At 38.5% G+C, this 24,330-nt stretch overlaps 1 protein-coding gene across 1 annotated transcript; it reads left to right on the top strand.

Moving 5' to 3' along the window:
• Positions 1-100: 100 nt before the first annotated feature.
• Positions 101-7,888, top strand: cd68 (CD68 molecule). Its single transcript, XM_027021794.3, has 6 exons — positions 101-295; positions 1,179-1,642; positions 1,812-1,931; positions 2,807-2,876; positions 3,608-3,778; positions 6,385-7,888. Exons 1-6 carry the CDS (start codon positions 235-237, stop codon positions 6,522-6,524), a joined length of 1,026 nt encoding a protein of 341 aa, XP_026877595.2. The 5' UTR covers positions 101-234; the 3' UTR covers positions 6,525-7,888.
• Positions 7,889-24,330: the final 16,442 nt, after the last annotated feature.

Raw genomic sequence — 24,330 nt, 5'->3', positions numbered from 1 at the left:
AACTTTCCCTGTAAACGGCATGATGAGCAGTTTACTGCTACTCCGTTATCACACTTATGATACTCTAATTCGTAGCTGTAATCTCTACTTCCTTAATCCCTTTTAGTTTCGTTTCTGCGACAGATCCTGGTAGCTTGTAGACGACCTTCACATATCTTCTTCCCTACTGTCCGAAATAAAGGACTTATTGAATCGAGGAGTTATTGAAAACATACGCGACTAACTAGGGAAACTATGGCAGAAATAAAACTTGGATCAGCAGGATTACTAGTGGCAACGTTCTTCCTGGCAGCAGGTAAACAAATTTTTACAAAAACGGAAGAGAATTTGCAGAACAATCGGATCTTAACTTCTATTATGCCTATGATTATTACTGTTATTACTTTTATTTTATTGATTTATTTACTCTTTGACCATAGTATCTTATCTAGTAATAATGAAAGAATTTAAAATAGACTTGGGCCTTTTTTCTAAAAAGGCAAGTAGATGTCACAGCGACAGTGCTTATTTTAACGTGTGCTGCGCCAGAACATAGCCGCCGTGATACTGTGATCGTACTAACGTCTGGCTGAGCGGGCAAAGAAAATCTAACAACGCTATGTGAACTGACGTTTACCGTGAATACGGAAACGTATGGTGAATACCGATACTTTAGTTCCTTAATAACGAGAGAAAATAGTAGCAATAACCTGTTTTAATATAATCTGCTTCGATAGGCATAAACATTTACGTTAATAAATTACATAAATAAAAGTTAGTTGCACATAAAACACAAATAAATAAATTAGTTTGACTGAGCCCATTATACACAAGGCTAAAATCGTTTTTGCAGCAGTAGGACTGTCAAGTTTCGGTTTTCGTCATGTGCTGGATTTTCACATGATAGATCTACGCTGCTACATTTCTTCAAATGATTGCAGAAGTATCAAAAGTATCAAAAAATAAATCAGTAAACGTAAGAAGGACACGTTTCTTGGTTTTTTTTTTTTTTTATAGCTAGGATCATTACTGTCATGTGCCTGGCATCAAACCTTGTATTGTGAATCTGAGGGCTAAGACTTTGTGTATGTGTGCGCGCGTGTGCATGGTTAAGTGCAGGTGTTACCTGTGAAGATGTGTTATTTGCAAAAGGAAAAAAAACTGCAGCTTTAACTGATTTTCTTTCCCTCTTGCTTTAGCTCTGGAAGCTGGTCCTGCTTTGCCTCTGAAAGCTGGTATTTCTAAACCTCCAGCCTCGCTACAGCCCCCTTCTCAGTTCGACAATTCTACAGATCACGTGCAAACTGTAGCAACTACCTCTACTCATGCCCCAATTACCCCCAAAAACGTAACTACTCATGCCCCAACTACCCCCAAAAATGTAACTACTCATGCCCCAACTACCCCCAAAAATGTAACTACTCATGCCCCAACTACCCCCAAAAACGTAACTACTCATGCCCCAACTACCCCCAAAAACATAACTACTCATGCCCCAACTACCCAAAATACTACGACTACTCAAACAACAACACCAGTCACCGCAAAACCTGAACCAACACCAAAAACCAATCTCACGGTAGGGAACTACACTGTGGCCGTTGGAGACAAACTGTGTGTTATGGTCCAGGCTGCTATCCAGGTCTATGTGAACAACAATAAAGTAAGTAGCTTGTCTGTACTTGAGATACAGACTGTGGATAACAGTATTATGTGACTGTGCTTGCTGTTCTATGCTTTGTCCTCTGTGAAATTAATCAGCATTACAGGTTAATCAAGCAGATTCATTTAACAAAAAGACCTTCAAAAATCTTATGTGTCCATCTTTCTAGGCTGAAGGCAAATATATCATTCAGCCAGCATTAGCCACCACAACTGGGAAGTGTAACAGCAGTTCTGCCAGTCTCAATGTTAACTTCAGAGATGGATCCATCACTATGCTTTTCCGTAAGGTAGGGTAGTGCATGTTCTCAGAATTTGGGGTGTCAACAGGTCTTCGGAGAAACATTTGTATTCAAAACATATAGAACTTGCTATATTTTGGAGGGTACAGCCTCTAATATGATATGCTGACATTAATGTATACAATTGTAGAATAATTAATTTGGTTATAAACCTCTTTTTTTTTTTTTGCAAACAAAGCAGAATAATATAAAGTGAAACTGATTTAATTGTTTTATTTAGTTTGAACAGGAAATAATTTTAAATAGGGATTGACTCTTCATCCTATTGGCATAGTTGTCCGCTTAATAGAACAAAAGAAAGGGATACTCTGTTCAAGAGAAGAAAATTGAAACTTCAGTAGATGTGCATATTGAATACTGTAGCTGTAGTTTGTTGCTGATAGACTCTGCAATAGAAAAGGAACTTTGCCCTTGAAGGGGACTGATAGCAGTTTTATTTATGTGTTATAAAACCCTTAGCAACCTCCTAGAAACTAGCTGAGCATTGCAGAGACAGCATATATATGTATTTATCATACTATAGCTTGCCTCTATGTTTTCATGAGGCTAGAGTTTCAGTTGTAATGTATTTTGCCATTTTAAAAGTCAGTAATTCTTGTAATTAATTTGCTGGTGAGTTTTACTGATCTATTCATATTTTGTTATTCGTCACTCTTAATGCACACAAAATATATATCTTATACTTTGCCTTGTAGTGTAGAAATGGTTCAGATGGATGGAACTTACTCACATGTCATGAAATATTTTCCTGACATGAATCATCCTCATGAATCACTCTGTGTGTGTGTGTGTGTGTGTGTGTGTGTGTGTGTGTGTGTGTGTGTGTGTCTATTTTGTAATCATATCCTTGTGTTTTTTTCCAGAATGACACAACAAAGATGGTCTATGTCAGCTCTTTGCAAGTCAACTTGACCTACGCCTTTAAGTCTGGAGGTAGGTCTAAAGGCCTAAAAGAATATTTTCCTTTCCATATCTGGGAATTTTTCTGTACTATATATGGAAGATGTGGAAGAAAACTGACATTGATCTTGCAGGATGTAGAAAATGTGACCTCTTTATGCATTTTATGTAGTTTAGAATGTAGTCCTGATCTATGAAGATATGAAGAGTGTGGTGTAAATTAGCCATGCAATGTGGATTAGCCAGTTTGTCAGTACATGTACTGTAACTTAGCTGCATGTGGGGAGAAACAAGGAAGCAAGAACTATCATGTGACAGTGAAACCCCACTACGCCACATGACAAATAACCTCACAAAGACATACAGTGTAGTTTAATGGTTCAAAGTTAATCCTGTGGTAGGTCTACTGTACTAGCAACTCCAAAGAAACAATTACAAACAACTTAAACTTTCACTGCTATCAAACAGCAAGTGATTTGAAGGAATGCTCCATTTGCTGCAGGAATGTATTCTTTTTAAAATGAAAAGGTGCATGGTTTTCAGCTGGGTCACAGCACTCGAGAAGAATCTGCACGGATTGCAGAACTAGACAAAAGTGTAATGCATTACAGCACACAAGATCTAACAGTACAATAAAATATTACATTCCTGCACTACAGCGACTGCAGCTGCAAACCCTTAGCATGGAGTGTTTAGTGTGCAGCACTGACATAAAGGCCTGCACTGTGCATAAATTAATGTGATCTTTCTTTCTTTGGTTGCAGTTTCATACACGATCAATAAAAATAATAACTCGGTGCAGCTTTTCACTATGACAGTGGGTCACTCATACTCCTGCAAGTCGGAGTCTATCTACATGGGTGAAGGTGTCTTCCTGGAGTTCAGCCATGACAAGATGCAGGCCTTCAACTTCACCAATAACCAGTTTGGTCTGCGTAAGTAGCCATCACAGTAAACAGAAAACGTTTAGATGATCTGAAAGTATCCTATGGTTCACTGATGGAAGGGTTGCAATGGATATTTTTTTCAGGTCTCAGATTGTAAAATACATCAAAACCATTTACTACTGTTCTTAATTTTATATGGAAAAAAAAACATTAACTTTGTATAAAATCTATTCATCTATTACATTTCTTCATATAAAGATGACCACCTTCTGACCACTGTGACTGTTTTGTTTTTAAAGCTTTGTTTTTTTTCTTGAGTAAGATAACATCTAGATCATCTAGATGACACTGAGTGAAATAAATCACCTAAATATTGGAACATCTAGAAGACACTGAGTGAGTCACCTAGATGTTACAAAACTGCAGTGAGCAAATGGCACCCAAGAACTCAGTGCCCCTATAAGCTCAAATTACCAGTACAGTTTTGCTGAAATATACCAGAGGCTGCTATTATATTATGCAACACATTTTAAAATACTGCTGGTGTGATGTCTCTTAGATAGTACAAAGTGCGAGTAAACTGTATCCAGAGTGTTTACTGAATGTAAAAACACATAAGGAGGAGTTCTGAGTGGACAGTCAAAGAGAAACATTGAATCTGCTAGGCTGGGTGGCTTGGTAGCCAACAGGCTTAGCAGAGTCTGCAGTGGTGGGTTTGAGACCATAAATGTGAAGCACTAGACTCGAGCACCCCTGGGAGCTAAAATAGGGACATGGGGAAGAAAATAAATTGGGTGATTGAGAGCCGGGACATGAATGACTGTCAGGACAGGTGAGTGTGGAATGAGAGGGCTGGATGGGTACCAGACAAGGTGTAACAGTTGGCTTAGATTTTCATTTATGGAATGTCAAAGGAATCCAGAATGACAACTAAAGCCTTACAGGAATGTCCCTGAAAGCAACTAAAAGTACTATCATGATGTTTCCCTGTTGTGGGGTTGTAGCTTCTTACAAAAAAAAAAAAAAAAAATGCATATCTATTTTTACAAAACAAACTCAGTAAGTAGGTTTGCCTTTACTTTCTAATGGAATTGATCAGCTTGATGGACGGTGGTGAAATGGTGATTTGGCATGGAATGATTTGTAAGTGACAGAAGCACTGCATGCCTGTTTTTTTGGCTCCAGACTACACCGAACTGTGCAGGCCTACAGATCTTGAACCTCTGCAGGTCTATGCACGGTGGTTTTGATGGAGCTAGTTGTAGGTATCAACTCTATTGAGGAAGATGAATAAAAAATCGAACGAGTGGTTGGGCAGGCACAAGGGTGAAAATGATATTTGTTAAGCACATCAAGTGACTTAGCTATCCAACTGTGCTTTTAAACTGCAGTGCCTGACAAAACAACTGGGACAATATCCTAATATGTGCTGTGTATTGCTGTCCTTAGGCTGGATGATTATAAAACAAGTATGTGATAGAATTATAGAATCACACTTTAAAAATTGGGATATTTCTGGATATGCATGCATTATTGCTTTCATATATAGCACTCAGATATTGCAAATAATTCTTACTGGTATCTTATGTTAGCATGGGTATTTGGGCATAAACAAATACTTACAGAAGTGTTTGTTTCCATGTTCTGAAGTCACTACAAGTCACTTGCCTACAATCTTTTTTGTGAAATGGTTTGCCAAGCCTCTTCTGCAGGCATTGTAAGTTTTTGTCTATGTTGACAGTGTGATTTGCAGCCTACTATAATCTGGCTATTCTGGCTTGATAAGTTTTGTTCCTACTTCTTCTGGGAAGGAAATGCATCCTGCTTAAAGCAGGTAACTCCTGCACTCTAGTGGTTCTGAAAATCAAATAGCATATTTTGCAAACTGTTGTCATATACTCCAAAATCTAAATGGGATGGATGGATGGAACTCATGAAGACACACCAGCTAACAGGACACTCTAAATGTGATTTTAACAATTTAACCTAATACAGAGAACACTCTCTTTGTGTTGGCAGTTTTATACAAACTCAAGCTGTACTTTGCATTTTGCCACAGGCCCTGTGCAACTGACTCAATTATTGTGGTCATATAGATTATCAGTGTCATTGGTTCCCTTTCATTTCAGTTCCCTTTCAGTTCTCAAATGCTTATGCATACTGACTTAAAAGAGAAGCCAAGGGAAGAAACCAACAGACATAAAGGAGTATTGTAGACAAGGCTATGCAATCAGCAGGAACTTATATGATACTGATTAACTTTAAATGCATTTGTCCCAAAGCCCATTCTTACTAAAAAGACCCAGAAATAAAAAGGTTTGCCATATTCATATTTACAACCATTATCAAAATCTCTTACAGCAGAAATAACAATATTAGCATCACTGGTCCAGCTAAGTACACTGTGCTTTCACAGGTATATACTGTGTAGTCTAATGCGTACCTGCATAACCTGTCAAAATGTGATTTACCTGTAAGAATGTTCTGGTATGTTCTTATTCTTGTTTCCTAGTGAAGGTTCCAATTCTTCTGAAAAAAAAAAGTATAAGCAAACATGAGTTTGTTTTCGTATACTATATACAATGTATGTTGTTCATTGGTGCCCTGGAGAAGGAGATGTTAGTAACCCAGTCTCCATGTCTTGTCTGTTGTAGCTGACCTGTGCAAGGCTGACCGGCCTAACTACAAAGTGGCCATTGCTGTTGGCATTGTCCTAATCATCCTCATCGTCATCGTGGTACTAGCTTACCTCATTAGCAGGAGGAAGAGAACAGACGGTTACCAGTCTCTGTGAAAGACATCCAACAGTTCACAGATAAGACCATTCCATGCAGGTTCCAGCAAGCATGGTACACTGTGATACTTTGGGAAGCAAAGATTGTCATTGTTAAATACTTCAGACAAGTGATTTCTTTTTTCTGTCATTAAAATCCTTAAATTTAGGCACCAGTTTCTGCTGCTTCTGTAGCTGACAATTTTATCCATCAAAGAGATTTGTTTTATCACTTTAATGCATCCAAGCTCAAGCTTCCCTGTGCTTTTTTCACTGTGTTTAAGTATCCTATGTCCTATTAATTTCCATTCAACCTTTGTATGCTTAAATTGGCCCTCTGTTTAGTCCATTTTTACTTTTATGAATCTGATCAGAGTTTATTTCCCTAAAACACCCCAGTCTTTATGCTAGCATTTGTGAGAATCCCAATGACTATATGCAGTACAATTACTTAGGAATCTGCTAATGCAAGTCTGAATAGAAATGAGGCTTGACTTACAGTAGTAAATATTGACTACATAAACACCTGTGGCAGAATCAGTGTAATTAAATCACTTACCTTTATTTAAAACATGCTCTCCTTTGTCCAAACTGGAAGGCTTATCCTAGTTTGGTGGTGCAGCATGTCCATATAGAGCCCTAGCAAAGGAGGGATGGCTCAGTGTAGCTCCATGAGGAAGCAATGGAATCTGCCAGCAGTCAACATCAAGTGCACAACCTGGCTTATTTTCCCTTCATGCAGTGATATAGATTTTAAGTTATGTAAATATTACATATTATTTAGCCTCTAGAACAGATATTATTCGAACAGATAATATTAGAAGGGTTTCAGACTTATGGTAACTAAGGGAAAGAATTTGGTGCTTTTTTAATAGGAGGCATTTGTTCCTTTTTAAAATGCATATTTACTTCTTCAAGCTAAAAAGTGATAATGCATGTTAAAGGAATTAATGTTTTATTAGTTTTTCAGTGGTTATAGACGTGATTTTCAGTTTTGTTACAGCTAACTGGATAAACTGGCAGATGATTTTGTATCTGACTTTGATCTCTATTTACTCTGAATGGTTGTATCCTAAAAAATATGGTTATTTTTTTAAACAGACTAATTGAGTTTTTTTTTCCCCCAGCAGATGCTGCTGTAGCTCTGTTCCACTAAGTATCATTCATTTGTCAGAAGTCCTCTTTTCAGAAAGCCAGTGAAGAGACCACACATAAGTTTTGATGATATTTTATTTTATCTTTTCTCAAATAATGAATGGGAACTCTTGGTATCTTTAATAAGAAAAACTAGAAAAGGATAAAAGGGAATATATTGTAAAACATTTTGTTTCCAAATAAAATTTTGTTTCCATTTTGTGTCCAAATAAACATCTTTAAAAAAATAATCGGTAGTCATTTTTTCCTTAGGAGTCATAGGTATAGCCCCATGGTCAGACAAGAGAAAATATCAAACATAGCAGAAAATTGTGCTGACTGCTAACTGTGTGCAGCTGACTTTTTGCCGAACTTTCCAGATCATGCTTTTGAGGCGCTAATAAATGAGGTCATAATGTTATGTGGTTATCATTTTAAGAAACAGGAGTGGACTCATATATTCTCAAAAGACCATTGCCATTTCAGATGGAACAACATATGCATCTCATATCAAGATTCTTTGAATTATGCTCACATGCGACTCTAAACTGCTATTCAAGGGGATATGTACACGGTTGGAAGTAATGGGCCAACTTTTCATTCATTGGTTACTGGTAAAATGCTACTATTACCTAAAGTGATCATAGGCCTGACAGTTTTATTTAGTTTAATGGGTGTAATTTGATTTTTGAAATTTTATTCCCTCAGTATTCCCTGTGTGTGTGGATAGCATTCTAGCACTATTCACAGATGACAATAAACAGAGAAAAAGGAAATTAGTAAATCACCTGCTGTGATGCAGTTAAGTCCCTTAGCCCAGTACTGCCGAGTGGTTTTCAGTATTCATTATAATACTTCCTGTTTTAGTAGACCACTATGCAACATGATTGAAATTGTAAGTCATAATAGATACATACGCGTGTCTGCCAAGTGCATACATTTAAACGTAATAGGTCCCTTTGGCTAATTCCATGGCTTCTCAAGAGAGCTTTTTCTGTTTTCTCGAGTGTCATGATTTGGGCTTAAAGTACACAAATGGTAGCCTATATGGAATGAGGAAAAACTAAAATAGAACATGACATACAAAACTTAAACTATTATTTAAAATCTATACCACTGGGAACAGCATGACCAAGATAAATCCAGTTCTGTCTTTGATCAGCTGGTCAGAAGCCTTGTCCATTTGAGCGAAGAGATGAATGAAGACATATTTCTCATCCTTCTAAAAAAAAAAAAGTGAATTGCTGAGATGTTTTTGCTTCATCTCGCTGATGCCAAACAGATGCCTGGTTTACACTGATGATTGCCTGTGAGGACAATAACATGGAATATGTTCACGATGCATCAGGCACCCAGCCAGAGGGACACGTCCACTGCCACAGCCACACACGCTGTACTATCCCCATTCCCAACCCACCTGATTACTGATTGCTTTCATCTGTCCCTTGTTTGCCTTTTTGTTTCTGCCGTATTTAAGGCCACAGGAATGCTCGTCCAGTGCTGCGCATTGTTCCTCACTGCTGCATTCATGGAAGACACCCTGAGTGTGTAATCGTTGTTCTGCTTGCTCTACTGTGTCTCTAACACCCAAAGTTCTACACCGTGGTCACGCCATCTGCACGTTGCAAAAGCTTGGTCACGCTATCTAATGCATCATTGCATAACATACATTTATCACCCTAATCTCCATCTTAATTAAACATATCTTACTGAGGTCTAATGCATTGAAAAAACATGTTAAAACATATGTAGGAGAGAAAAGTCAAACATTTGTTGGGAATTCAAAAGAACATATGAATGACATTTGGTTAAAATGTATTTATTTTCACTTAAATCCACTATATTTATAAAGATTACTTTCTTAGCTACTCATGTTAAGATTACATTGTTTTTACTGTGAAAAGGTTGACAGATATAATAGCAAAATTGTGCAATTGTTAATTATTTCACTAGAATATATTATAAAATTCCATTAAAAAAAACACTAAGCAAACTGTCAATTCAATTCACTCCTCTATATTTTTGGAGAACACTTTCTAACATATTCCGAATATGATCTTGAAGTGTTTTTACTGTAGCACTTTAGAGTAATGGGATGGCAAAATCCTCTTACATGTCTATTCGGTTCACTATATATCACTACCTGAAGCTCTAGAAAATACAAAAATCTAATTGTTATCACATCACTCCACTATTTTCTTGAAATTCAGTTTCTCCTGTACCCATGAATGACTTTCAGTCATTTTTACTGTAGGAATTTGGAGTAATGGGATGGCAAAATCCTGTTAAATATGTTTGGTTCCATATATTTAATATTTGAAGCTCTATAAAATAAACAAATCAAATTGTTATCAGATCACTCCACTAAATTCTTTAAAACACTCTCTCATGTACCCAGGGTATGAGTTTCAAGTGTTTTTACTGTAGGCATTTGGTGGTAATGGGATGCCAAAATCCTCTTAGATGTCTGTTCAGTTCACTGTATATCACTACTTAAAGCTCTATAAAATACATAAATCAAATTCTTGAAGTACACTTACTCCTATACCCATGGCATGATTCATAGTCATTTTTGGAATCTGGAATAATAGGATGGCACATTTCTGTTGACTGTCTATTTGGTTCCATATATGTAATATTTGAAGCTCTATAAAATACACAATTCACATAATCAGATAAGTACACTATATTCTTGAAATACACTTTATTTTGTACCCATGGTATGACTTTGTGTCTATAAAATACACAAATCGAATTGATATCAGATCACTCCACTATATTCTTGAAGGACACTTACTCCTCTAGTAATGATATATTCTCAGTCATTTTTACTCTAGGAATTTTGAGTAATGGGATGGCAAAATTCTCTTAAATTTCTATTCAGTTCCATATATACAATATTTGAAACTCGATAAAATAAAAATAATCTAATTGTTATCAAATCACTCCATTAAATTTTTTAAATACACTTTCTCTTGTACCCATGGTATGACTTTCAAGTGTTTTTATTGTATAAACTTGGACTAATAGAATGGCAAAATCATGTTAAATGTGCATTCGGTTCCATAAATGCAATATTTGAAGCTTATTAAACTAAACAAATCAAATTGTTATCATATCAGTCCACTAGATTCTTGAAATACCTTTACTCATGTACCTATGGTATGACTTTCAATCAATTTTACTGTATGAAATTTCCAATAACAAGATGGAAAATTTCTGTTAATTGTCTATTTGGTTCCTTATATGCAAAATATGAAGCTCTATAAAATTCACAAATCAAATTATCAGATCTTTCCACTATATTCTGAAAATACACTTTCTCTTGTATCCATGGTATGACTTTCAGTCATTTTTACTGTAGGAATTTGGAGTAATGGAACTGCACATTTGGAATTTGGAGCAAAATCCTATCAAATGTATTTCCAGTTTTATTAATGTAAGATTTGAAGCTCTATATCCTAAACAAATCAGATCACTCCACTTTATTTTTGAAACAAATTTTCTCTTGTACACATGGTATAACTTTCAGTCATTCTTATTGTAGGAATTTGGAGCACTGAGATGGCAAACTATTGGAAAATGTCTATTCGGTTACTATATGTCACTTTTTGAAGCAATATAAAATAAACAAATCAAATTGTTATCAAATCACTCCACTCTATTCCTGAACTACACTTCCTTATGTACTCATGTTAGTCTTTCAGTCATTTTAACTTTAGGAACTTGGAGTAGCAGGACAGCACAATCATGTAAAATGTCTATTCGGTTCTACATGTGCAACTTTAGAATCTCTATAAAATACACCAGTCACATTGTTATCAGATCACTTCACCAAAATTTTTCAAAACACTTTCTCGTGTACCCATTCTATGACTTTCAATTTTTTTACTGTAGTAATTCTCAGAAATGGGATGACAAACTCATGTTAAATACATTTGTTTCCTTATATACAACTTATAAAATCTAATCAAATTGTTATTCAGACAATCCAGTTCTTTAAGAACATTTCCTTATATGCTCATGATTTTTTATTATTTTTTTTGTTTACTTTAAAGTGTCATTACTGCAGGAATTTGGAGTAATTGAATGGAAAATATATTTGAAATAACCCTTCTAGAGTGTGGTTATATCGTGTTCCTTACATTCGGGCCTGCTACCAGAGGCCTGAGAGTGTGAGGATGTAGTGCAGTATTTTTACTGTTCCTATTGCGCTCTTCTGCACTGAGGTTGAGGATGTCCTGTCTGGGATCTGTTGGAGGCTGTTCTACAGCTTAGGGGTCACAGCCCCAACTGCTCATATCACAACTGGCACAACCTTGGTGTTAATTTCAACATTTTCTTTATTTCTTCTGTTTCCCTGCTATTTTTCCAACTTCCTATATTCCTTCTATTGAATGTTTCCATCAATTGGGACTGTAACATTTATTACCACTGCTGTTTTCTGCATCTTGCCCACTAACACAATATCTGGTTTCTTGACTACTTCCTGTTTATCTATCTAGATCTCATGGTCTCATGGGATATTAATCTTGTTGTTCTCCATCACTCTGTGGTTCTTCACATTTGGTGTCCAGCTCATATGCATATGTTCCTGTATGTGAATTGCCACTTGGATGTCTATCTCAAATGTATGCTTTCTCTGCCAGCATCTTGCATCCTGGTACTAGGTGCTAGATCATCTCAGAGGCTCATATGCACAGTCTGCATCTTGAGTCTTCTCTGGTGTGACACACTCCTGCTTCATTTGCCTAGTGCTTAGTGCTTGATCTTGTGTGGGCATAATTACTGACTCTTTGCTTTAATTCAGTCATGCCTTTTCCATCCACTGGAAGGATTGTCTGAAGTCATCAACTTTCGCTATCACTTGGTGGTATATATCATTGTGGGGCTTTTCTTTCCATGGAACCTTCTCTACTTTCATGGTGAACCCATCTGCCATCTGACTGAGGCACTTCATCTGCTCATCCTTGGGGGCCATTGCTTGAATGCAAACATAGATGTTTTGTGTCTCACCCTGGACAGTGGATTTAGTAGGCAACTTTGCCATCATTCTGGTTGCTGTACAGCTTTTGGGAGGAGTGCCCCATGCATTGTTTCCTGTCCTTGATGTCGGCAGTTTGAAGTTCTTCTCTTTGCCAGCTTATCATGCTTGATGGTTAGCTGATGACTGGCTACGTGTTATGGTCTTGAGCTTATTGTTCCCATTCAACTGACTCTTGAGGACTTACCTTACCCTACAGAAGTACTTGCATGTTGCTGTCCTTCCCATTACTGCCTCATGATTTGTGTGATTTGAGAATCCTTGGGTATTTGTAGGTGTCCTCCAGGTTTGTTATATGGCCTTGTGCAAGTTCAATTCCCCTGCCCTGATCACATTTTCTATTTGTACTATCAGCCAACCACATTTCCAGACCAAATGACATTTATATGTTCTTGCTGTAGGTCCTTGATAGGTGGCATTGCTGAATTCATGTCTCTTTCAGTCTTGACATGTAACTTGATGTCATCTATGTACAGGAGGTGGCTACAGTTCACACTTATTGATCTGGTTGAGAGGATTCAGGCCTATGCAGAACAGCAGTGAGGTAACTGCATCTCCCTGGTATATATATCACACTTTATGCTGATCTGGGCAGTTGTCTTCAGGTTAGCTTCTAGTGTTGTCCTCCAGTGTTCCACTGAGTTCTGGCTGAAGTCCCTTATGGTCTTATTGACTTTATACAGAGAAAGGCATTCAAGTATTCAGGTGTGTGGCATTGAATTGTATGCTTGCAGTCAATCCAGGTAACACTTAGGTTGGTTTGCCCATAGGCGGTGCTTTGAGCCTCTGGTGTTAGGTCTGCTAGTAGGTGGTGCTTTGAGCCTCTGGTGTTGTTACCTTCACATACTTGCATATATGCTCATTCAGCTTGGTGGCTAGTATTCCTGATTGGAACTTCCATGTTGTGGACAGGCAGGTTATTGGTCTGTAGATGGATGGTGTTTGGCCCTTGTGGGGGTTCTTCTGTTAGCCAGCCAAGATGGGAGCAGGTGGTTCATTTGTTCTGCTAGACATCCATGCAAAGCTATAATTGTATTTATCCTGTAGGTGTTGATCATGTCAGGGCCAGCATGTTCTTTATGTTTTTGACCCACTCTTGGATATCCGCTTTTGTAATGCTGTTTCCTGCTCTGGGATATTGTGGTGCTCTGCTTTAAGATCTTTTAACCAATGAGCACTGGTGTTATGTGATGATTCATTTTCCCATATATGCTTTCTTTACTGTTATCTTTCAGCTCTGGGTGGATCCACACTCAGGGTTATGATGCACTGCAACTGAAAGTATGCTTTGGTTGTCTCAGTGGTGAGGAAGGCATTTACTCTTTTGGCTGCTGCTTCTTTTGTTTATCTCTGCAGTCTTGATGCCATTGCTGATAACCTTTGTTTAACAGAATGTATATCTTAAATTAAGAGCTGCCCATTGTATTTCTTCTGTAGCCAGGGTCCATGTTTGATCTTTATGCCCTTCTGGAGCTCTGTACATTTTCTGACTTACTTCTGAGTTGTCCTTATTCCTGGTCTCTATTTCCAAAGGAGCCAGTGGGAGTGGCCTGTGCCTTGTGTTTTATAGCCTAGGGTCTCAAGCATGAATACTGCAGTGGCATATACCAGTTTTTTGGTTTCAGTTATACAGGTTGTTGGGCTTATTGCTTCATCCATATCTGCAAGCATAGTTTCTAATGGTACCTTGTTACCAAGTCGGGTGAACCTACAGCTATGGTTGACCATAGTTATCTTAGACCTGATCATATTTTGCATTCAAAATTACATTATTTCTCAGATGTAGTAGGCGTTTTGTCTACGCTGTCTATACACTGACTATGAGGGCAAGTGTTCTTCAAGAATATAGTAGTGTGATGTTTAAATATATTTAATTATACTGAAGAACGCATTTCTTTTAGATTTTCAGTGTATGGACTAAAAGTGCGATAAATCTTCCCAAACTGGCTACCGTGATACAAAATGTAGGCGCGCAATCAGGACTTCAGTGTAGATAGCGCGACCGATCTTGTACGAAGTGACGTGACCGCGGTGAGTTCTGCCAGCCCGTTTCTGTTCTTTTCCATTTTTGGCCACCTATATTATATTACTATATTAATCTAATTATTACATGGAAAAAAAATGCATACCATCATTCAAAATTAAGATGAACACTTGAATGTGAAAAAACTAGATATTCTGTATTGATACAGCCATAGATATAAGCACTGTCTCGGTACAAAATACATGTTAATGCAAGGATTATGGCAGTTGAATAAGATCGGGAGTAGTTACTCTCTAAATGTTGTAGGTAAGCACACTACCCTATTGTTTGCAAATCATACTCTTGGAGTACTGAACATTTTAATGTCGAGGTACGAGGTAGACGCAAACGCTAAGAAGAGAGAGATTTAATAAGGGCAAATCCATAAATAGGGTCGTTAAGACAGAATTAACACTGGCAGAACATTGCAACCATAAAAAATAAAATAAAAAATTACATTTTTTACGATAATTATTGAGTTATTTTACTGCCAATACTCGAGAGGACATGCAGCACTCGCGGATTTCCTTTGCTCGCATGCAAAACATAACATGTGTTCACTCATATTTACTCTGCTCTCGCTCAGATTCACTTTGCTCTGCTAAAATAAAACTGCTCGTTCGCTTAGATATACCCTGCTCTCACCCGAATTTGCTCTTCTTCTGTTCTGTGGGGCTTGCGTGTGCATTCAGAGTCGACCTGTACGCTCACGAAATCTTTTAGAGTTTTCAGCGCTACAACACTGCCACAAATCGTCAGCCTATCAGTAAGAAATAGCAGACTCCTGCTGAGATTATATATTTGATTGATTTGTCGCCCTGGTCCCAATATCCTGCTTATTAGCAATCACCATACCTGTTCCTTGTTTTTCTCCCTCTGTTGTTCAGCACTTTTTAAGCACACAGGTTTGTTTGTTTTTTATCGTCAGTGCTGCACATTGCTATTCCAAGCCAAGCCACTGTTGGAGCTTGTTCGTGTGCAAGCCGTTTTACAACATTAGTTCTTTTTTCTTACAGCTGCTTTACTGCTTGTTTTTTTTTTTATTGTTCGCCTGAGTCATGGATAATAAAGACTCTTTTACTTTATACTATTGCCTCTTGCTCCCTCCCGCTTGGTTTCTGCAGAGGACCTTGGATAGGCTTCAGCAGACCTCAGTGTATCTATCCACCAGGCTCAGGACGGTATAGAAAAACGGTCAAGAGAAATCTTTTCTTGGAATGTAGTGGTAACGGGCTTGCAAATTCTGACTAATGTATGGATATAATGGTGAAGAAGGCAAACACTAGTCAGTAAAAGAAGGTTCGGTGAATCACTTCTGAAAAACAGACATTTTCAGGAGGGTGCCTCAATAATGCTTGTTAACGCTGACATGCAATAAAGGACGGTTAACAGCTATTTTCTTCTACTAATTCTGAAGTCTGCATTTTTATTTTATGTATCTGTAACGGTGTAACCCGAGTGCCGAAGTGCGTGGAGCATGATGAACAGACTTCCTCGACATGGACGAACATTTATTTACATAACACAAAACGGCACTCACATATAACACGAGCAATAAACGTGAACACTTAACGGCTAACACTGAACAAAATGATGAACACGACTACCTTGAACAATGACCAACACAGTGCACACTTTGACACGGGTTTATATACATAAAGACGAACAAGGCGCAGGTGTGGTTACAAAAAAACAACCCTCCCACTGCACGTGGCGGGCCAAACCACGTGACTAGCGGGAGGCGAGCGTTCCGTGACGATATCAAAACACACATTTCTAATCCTTTGATAATCCTTTGACTCTTAACCCTCAAGTTGTGTTGTCAAAATCATAAGTTGCTTTAGATAAAAGCATCTGCTAAATGTAAAGCTCTTTCACTGGAGCTTCTCTTTCTTGGAACATTAAAATGTTACACTACTATATTCAGTTACTGAGTAGTTTTATGGAATCATATAGCTCAGTAATAACAAAGTAATGCCCTGGTAATATCTACATGGTAATAACAGTAATTGCAAGTATTTCCTGGGTATTCCTGGCACGCCATTGGGGAGGGGCTCTGTCACGGTATGGCCCCTCCCCCCGAACGTCTCCTTGTGTGTGTGTGTGTGTGTGTGTGTGTGTGTTCGTCATTGTGGCCACGGCTTCCCTATGTCTCACGCCTGCTCCTCATTGTGTCGTTATCATATATGTATAAAAGTCTGTCAATGACCCAATTAGTGTGTGTGTGTTGAGACATTAATGTTATATGTACAAAATAACATATGTTTATGTTCCACACGACTTGTTCCCGCATCCTGCTTGAACCTCCAGCATTACAATATGGACTAGACACAATATACTTATAAATAGCTGTGACTGTTGTGCAGTAATAGTAATTAATAAATTGTCTCATGAAGGTAATAAAAACATAGTAATTAGTAAATCGTCTCATGAAGGTAGGAATCATAGTTGTGGTTCCTTAATATTCCCCAAAATCCAATTGTTTTGTTCTGAGCTTAATGTAATGTATAAATGAGGCCTAGTCTGGAATATATCTAACAGTCTCAGGAGTCTTCAATCTTTATATACTTTCTTCAAGGTCAGTTACATGACCATTTTTTTTTATTACACGGTATTTTCCAAAGTTTCTACCAAATATGTCCAAAATAAATAAAAAAGCAATGATCCTATTTTACATCATTATCTCCAAATCACAAGTTGTAATATTTTTTAAAAATAACGACCTCATACATTCAACCTGCTGGCCATCACAATAACCTTATATATGTTGGTAAGTCCCTGGCGTGAGTCCCAGACTGGTCACAGAGACCTAAACACAGTTATTTTTGATCATCCACATTTCCTGCTGTATACCATCATTTTATTACTTTAATAATATCATTTTATTACTTTAATAGTCAGATATATTAGACAGCTCCAGCTCCCTATTGCTTCATAGAATCCATGTCACAAACACATCAGAAACATCACTGCTATCCCATCCCATGAGAACGATTTCAATTTGCTCCTCCATCACCATTCCTGTGGCCTCTGCCCCGTGTGACTGACGGCTCATCTATGACAGCATTTAATGAAAAAATGTACAGGCAAATCTATTAGAACCCATGTTCATGGGTCTACATCTCTGTTATCTCTTTGGGAGCAGAACCAGACAACCTAGAGGAGAGAATTCCAATGTCCATCTTCCTCCTGCTCTTTCCCCTCTCTCCTTTGCTCTTTTTTCCTCTCTTCCCCCTTCCTGTGACATTCATCGGTAGATTGCACAAGATATATTCACACATAGCACTGAGTGGCAGTTTCCATCACTACCTTGGCCCCAAGTCATGTTGGAAAACAGAGCCAATCTGCTATGTGTGACGTGACTAATTTCTCAGTGCCACCACAACTCCGAGAATTGGGTTTGTCTGAATGCAGAGAGAAGAGTGAGCGAACCTCATAGACCTCACCTGCGCTGTTAGACCAATTAGAGCAATGCTTATTGCTAATTACTGGGAAGTTATCACCAACTGTCAACAAATAACCATAAAATATTAATCTTGCTCTTTATGACCAATGCTAAATGACTGACAATATACCAACAATACGCTAAGATTGTAATGCTATCCTTACACATAATGACCAACATCAGACCATCAGATTTTTGCTATGACTTTTATAATACTCATCAATATAATACTGACCTATGATTGAGATTATACATTTTGTAAGGCCTTCAGAAGAATGTTTAATTCTGAATAGCTGAAGCACCTTCAGGTCATTTGGTTTAGGGTGTCTGGAGGTCATTAAGACAGTAGCTGCTCCTTCATTACTGACTGATTTATTGACTGTTGGTGAGAAAAGTGCCTTGCTGGTAGCACCATCTATCCCCTTTGACCTTTTGTTCTGGGAGGAAAATCAATGAGATGATGGAGATGGAGGCTGGAGTGCTGCTTAAAATTGCATTTAAAGCTCACGGTCACTGCTGGAGTGGAATATTAACCAGCCCAACCTAAAGCCAAGAGGACCAACCTTCTGGAGTGTCCCAGACCTAGCCCATGCTCATTCCCACAGATTCCACTGACAGCCTCAATGTTTCACCAGCATTTACCTGAGAGAGAGGGAGGGAGAGACAATCTGCAACCTGGAACACCTCTGTCTGGCTGAGAGCTATGGCTAGGAAGTAAAGATATGCAGATGGCAGATGAGTGTCAATATAAAGACTTCTATTTAAAATTATATGAGTAATCTGGGAACACCAAGGTCAAAGGACATTTCTAGAACTAAAAAAAAATACAGTGAGAATGTTGTACAACTGTGCCTCTAATTAAATGTCACAGAACGTTTCCCTTGCCACTGGTCATGTGGTGCAGCCCGCCATGCATAGCGGGAGTCACATTGTCTTATTTGTAACCAGGTCCTCCATGACAGCACACACCTGCACCTGGTGTAATGTTATGTATGTCTGTGTGTATTTAAACCCTTGTTGGTGTGTGCATCATTGTTGGTTTTTGTTCACGTTGCCATACCATGTTCACATTGTTCACGCTAGTTAGATATGTATTCATGTTCACCGTTTATGTTATGTGTGAGCGCTATCGTTGTATGTGTTTTATGTTAATAAATGTCTGTCTCTGTCGAGGGAGTCTGTGTGTCCTGCTCCACGCCGTGCAGCACTCGGGCCGTTACAATAACAAAAACCTCTGAACATTTTTCAAATAAACTTTGATCGTATTTTAGGCCCTGCTGAGGACAAAAGATAAGAATTCCAACAACTATCTCCAAGGCACAATCAAACTCTGTCTCTTCATAGAACACTACAAAGGAAGCAGACACACTGGAACAAACAAAGTGAGATGCTGACATCTAGCTGTCAATGTGGTTTTCCAGAGCAGCAAGATGATGTCAGTGCTGTGATGTCACTAAGGATGCTTGTCTGCCAGAATCCACTGTTGGAAAAACAATCTTCTTATATTCTCTTAGGTGATTATTTGACTCAGTACAGTACTGGTTTTCTTAATGTTTATGTTTACATATCTTATTATTTACATAAAGTATGTATCTGATTTATGATAATAAACACTTTTATTAGAAGCTGTTGTTCAAATTCAACAGAATTACTACCATAGAAGGATATTTATGTTCAGGTGTGTATATACCTTCAGAACATACATATATGAAGCTAATTTCAAATTTTAAAAATATAGATCAATTTTATAGGCCACACTGAGAAATATGAACATGCACTTACATTTAGGATATCCTTGCTTGCCTTTCCTATTTCATGCCTATGACTAATCACACCACAGACCCCAAACAGTCATAGCCACTCTGAAAAATGCACTCAGCACATGCCAAAAGTTCATAACCATACAGTTAAGATGTGGAAATGATTCTTGTATACTGTTAGAACAGAAAAAGTGAACTTTTGATCTTTTTCTGATCACTTATATGAACGTTTCAAAATTACTGTATTGAATATTACAAAATAAATCATATAGGCATACTGTTATGTGTTTTGTTTTGTGAAGTGTGTGATTGTCCTCTGTCACGCTCTGTCACGCTATGGAATATAGCAGCATCTTGGTTATGGAGGCAGGAGTGACCTTTGACCCCAAACGGTCACGGCCACTCTGAAAGATGCACTCAGCACTTGCCAAAAGTTTGTACCTTTACAGTGAAGATCTGGAATTGGTTCTTGTATACTGTTTGGAAAGAAAAAGTGAGCTTTTTATGTATTTTTTGATTGCATATCTAAACGTTTATCTCTCATTTATCATTATTACTATTCAGTTAAATGGCTGAATGTTGTATTTGAAAGCACTGGGCCATTTGATTGTTAACTTGCTTGCTTGTATTCTTGCTGATTTATCTCAGCTAGTCCTCTCTGTGGGACATTGTGATGCCTACGTTTGTTGCTGACTAATGAAAAATTTAAAAAAAAATCAAACAGAATATATTGTAAATGTTTATTACTGTTTTTGAAGTGTTTGCGTGTCTGTACTTTTGTTCATTTTTATTATCTTTTTAATGCTGACCCATTTCCTCATCAGCCAGTCCTCTCGTCCTCTCTCATTTAAACACAGTCATCCTGCTCCCACCACTGGGGTCTCCTCTCTCTCCATTCTCCTCCACACCTCCCTCTACAATAATGAGCATTTTGCCTTGGCTGGGAAGCGAGCACACTCTCTCTCTCTCTCTCTCTCTCTCTCTCTCTCTCTCTCTCTCTCTCTCTCTCTCTCTCTCACGTTGCTGCTTTCTGGGGCTCTGCTCCTCCTGTCGGGAGCACTAGGGCTCTTCTCTGGAGCAGCACTCTTTCTTTCTGGAACTGCACTCCCCAACTGCAGAGCTGGTTTATAGACTTTGTTCCAGCAAAGTTCAGGTCCTCTCCAAGTCCCCTCTGGTGCTCTGACTCCCCATGAGTGGTGCTCATCCCTGCACTGGTCCTCTCCTCTGTGACAGCACGTGTCTCCTTCTGTCCATCCTGTCCTTGGCAGCAGGTGTTTTTTAGAGTTTGATAAGCTACTTATTTTAGTAAATACTTTGTTTTGGGGGAGCACGGCATGATGATGATCTCCTTGATGGTGTAGAACACATTCTGACATGCCTGGGATGACACAAATGGGGTCTTTTCACAGTGGGAGTTAGTAGTGCTACAATCACTTAAAAGAACTTACAAAAACACAGGTAAAAACCAGCCATGCCCAGGACGTGTCTCAAAGCATGTCTTTTTGTGTCATGAGGAGGCAAGTCCTTAATAGTTTGTATTTTGGATCTAAGTGGTGCACAGTGCTATAGCCAAAGTCACAGGTTTCAAGATTCAAAACAAGCAAAGCATTTTGCAACTTCCTAAAAGCTATGTCTAGTAGTTTTATGTGCTGATCCCATGTATGTGAATAAACTACATCATCTAAATAAGCCTCACAAGTTTGAATGTCACCAAGCACAACAGTCATTAGGTGTTGGAACATTACCAGTGCATTTTTGAGACCAAATGGCCAAGTGTATTGTGTGAAATTATCCGGTGTAGCAAAAGTAGAACTTTGATGGGTAAGAGGAACCTACCTATATTCTTTTGATAAGCTGAGTTTACTAATAAGTCTGGCAGATCCTATTCTATCAACATGGTCTTCTATCCAAGGTGTCTGGGGCAGTGATTGCATTTATGCTACAATAGTCTGTGCAAAAATGAAGCATGCCATCAGGGTTTAGCACCAAGAGAAAGGGGGAGCAGTAAGGATTAATACTAAATACTGCAAGATCAGTTTTTAACATGTGTTGTTTCTATGTTGAACAGGGAGTGTTTGTGGAGAGTAACATGGTAAGGGTGTTGTTTTATAGGAGTGTGAGAAACCACATCAATGTTGTGCTGCAGCATGAAGGTGAATCAGAGAAGAGTTTGGGATACCTCTTGATAAGGGCGATGAGGTCAACATGAGCTGTCTGGGAGCTTGACAACAAAATCACACAGGGTAACATTTGAGATAAAAGGAGAGACCATTTCTCGCAAAGAACCTTTAGTGATCCATGAACTGAATGTCCAAAAAACAGAAGGATTAACCTGATTTGGTTATCTGACCAACTGACAGGTTTGACATGTCCAGCAGTAATTTGCAGCATCATTACAAATAGATGGCAAAAAGAAGTAACTTGGTATATTCTTAGTCATTTTTCTCACTCCCAGGTGGCCAGACAGAGGGTGGTCATGTGCTAAAAACAGCACATGTGTCTGGAACAACCAGCTGTGTCACTTTGGCTAGTTCTTGCTAGAGTTTGATGGGTCCAATCTTCTCATTTAAACATCAGTCTTAATTAAATATCCACTTTCATAACCTGCCAGTTTGTTCTTCTTCTGCTAAAACAAAACCATTTGGTTGTGTGATGTCAGATCTCTGAGCAGCAGCTAGAGCTTAACTGCACATGGGATAAGACTCCACAAGTTCTGGGGTACTTGGCACAGTAGTGGTAGGTATAAAAGCAGACACATCAATGATACCAGGCATAATGAGTGACACAGACACATTATTGCAATGTAACACATCACACATAATGAGTCAACGTGCAAGTAGAAAATGTAACAGAGTCCACTAGCACAGAATCCACATCTACAGGGTTTTCCATGACCTCGGGTACAATCAATAACACACCCCCAGCATTATCGATGTCTACAATAAAGGTAACACCAGTGACTGGTAATTCCAACCAAATGGCTGACCTGACCAATCCTGTGTAACTGTCAGTACACAGATACAGATTGTGCATCGGAAGCCTAAACACACTCAATTCTACATCCTGTATTAACACTTCGTTACCGTAATATGTTTTAGATGAGAAAGGTAGTACACTATCCAATACCAGTGATACAGCTGCCCCAGTATCCCATCATAGGTTGTTTTCTCTTGTCCATTTCGAAGAGAGAAACAAACCCATGGAAAATAAAAGGCTGGAAAATATGCTCAATAGCAGAAAGCACAGACATACCTGGGAGCAGAGTACCTACAGCATTCACCTTCATCGCAGACCGAGTTTGCAATGGTATGTCCATACTTGTGGCAGTAAAAGCATTCCTGCGTTTCCATAGAAGGGCTTGAGGTAGGCCTGTGTGATGTCTTCACAGACTCTACGAGTGGATGACCCATAGTGTGACTGGAAGATAAAAGCAAAACAAAATTCAAAAGTCCCAAAGTTAATACACCGCTTGTCAAATAAATGTCTTCTCTAGCAAACTCTGTGAATGTCTGGTGGGCTTTTTTACTAAGTACCTGAAGTTCTGGCATTATACCTCGGGCACTAACTCATATGCAATAAATTAGAGTCTAAACTCTGTTCTAGGATAAGGGATGAATATACGTCTTGGGATTTTCCCACAATTCTGTATTGCAGCATAAGAGACCATAGGTCCATTGGCCAGTTTTATGCTGTTGCTATGCACTCCAATATGGAAAAATATGCATCAACCTTGACCTTCCTGAATGCTAGCACCAGGCTGGTTGTGAACCGCAGGAGTGGCATGGACTGGAGCAGTAGATGCTCTAGGAGAGTACAGTTTAGGCACCAAGATGAGCTAACCAGTGTCAGGGAGGACTTCTGGGGACATGGTACAGGACCCTCTGGACCCATACTCACACTCTGTAATGCCACCGCCTTATACGCTTCGATTTTCAGACACTGCACCAAAAGAAGCTCTGTCTCGCGCTTCTGCCTCTTTGTCCATCTCTCCATCTCTTTCACTTTAATCACCAGCAAGTGGTCCATGCCAGGTAGATGAGATGTATCAGGATCTATATGCAATCTGACCACAGAGTCATGTCTGAAAATTATGCTCTTCTGGCTCCACCTAGTGTTTCTAATGACATTTGCAACAATCCACCACACCAGAATCAAAACAACAACAAAAATCAGAGCCAAAATGAGTTTCTGACAGTGTGTCAATCACTGCTTATGCATGTGCATGCTTTCACTTCATCAAGCACAATCAATGAGTGGCTTCAGACACTTTATAATAGCAATGTTGGATTAACAACCACCTTCACTGAAAAAATCTGCCTATCTCTCCTTTGTGAACAACAGCTCATATGACAAAGATATGTAAACAGAAGATGACAAATAAAGAAAAGCAAGCTACAAATTAAGAATTAGAGCCTGAGATA

The sequence above is a fragment of the Electrophorus electricus genome, chromosome 13 (assembly GCF_041902795.1).
Source record: "Electrophorus electricus isolate QZ-2024a chromosome 13, ASM4190279v1, whole genome shotgun sequence".
Lineage (NCBI taxonomy): Eukaryota > Metazoa > Chordata > Actinopteri > Gymnotiformes > Gymnotidae > Electrophorus > Electrophorus electricus.
The sequence above is the reverse complement of the archived record's forward strand: the minus strand, read 5'-3'. Positions and strand labels throughout refer to the sequence as shown.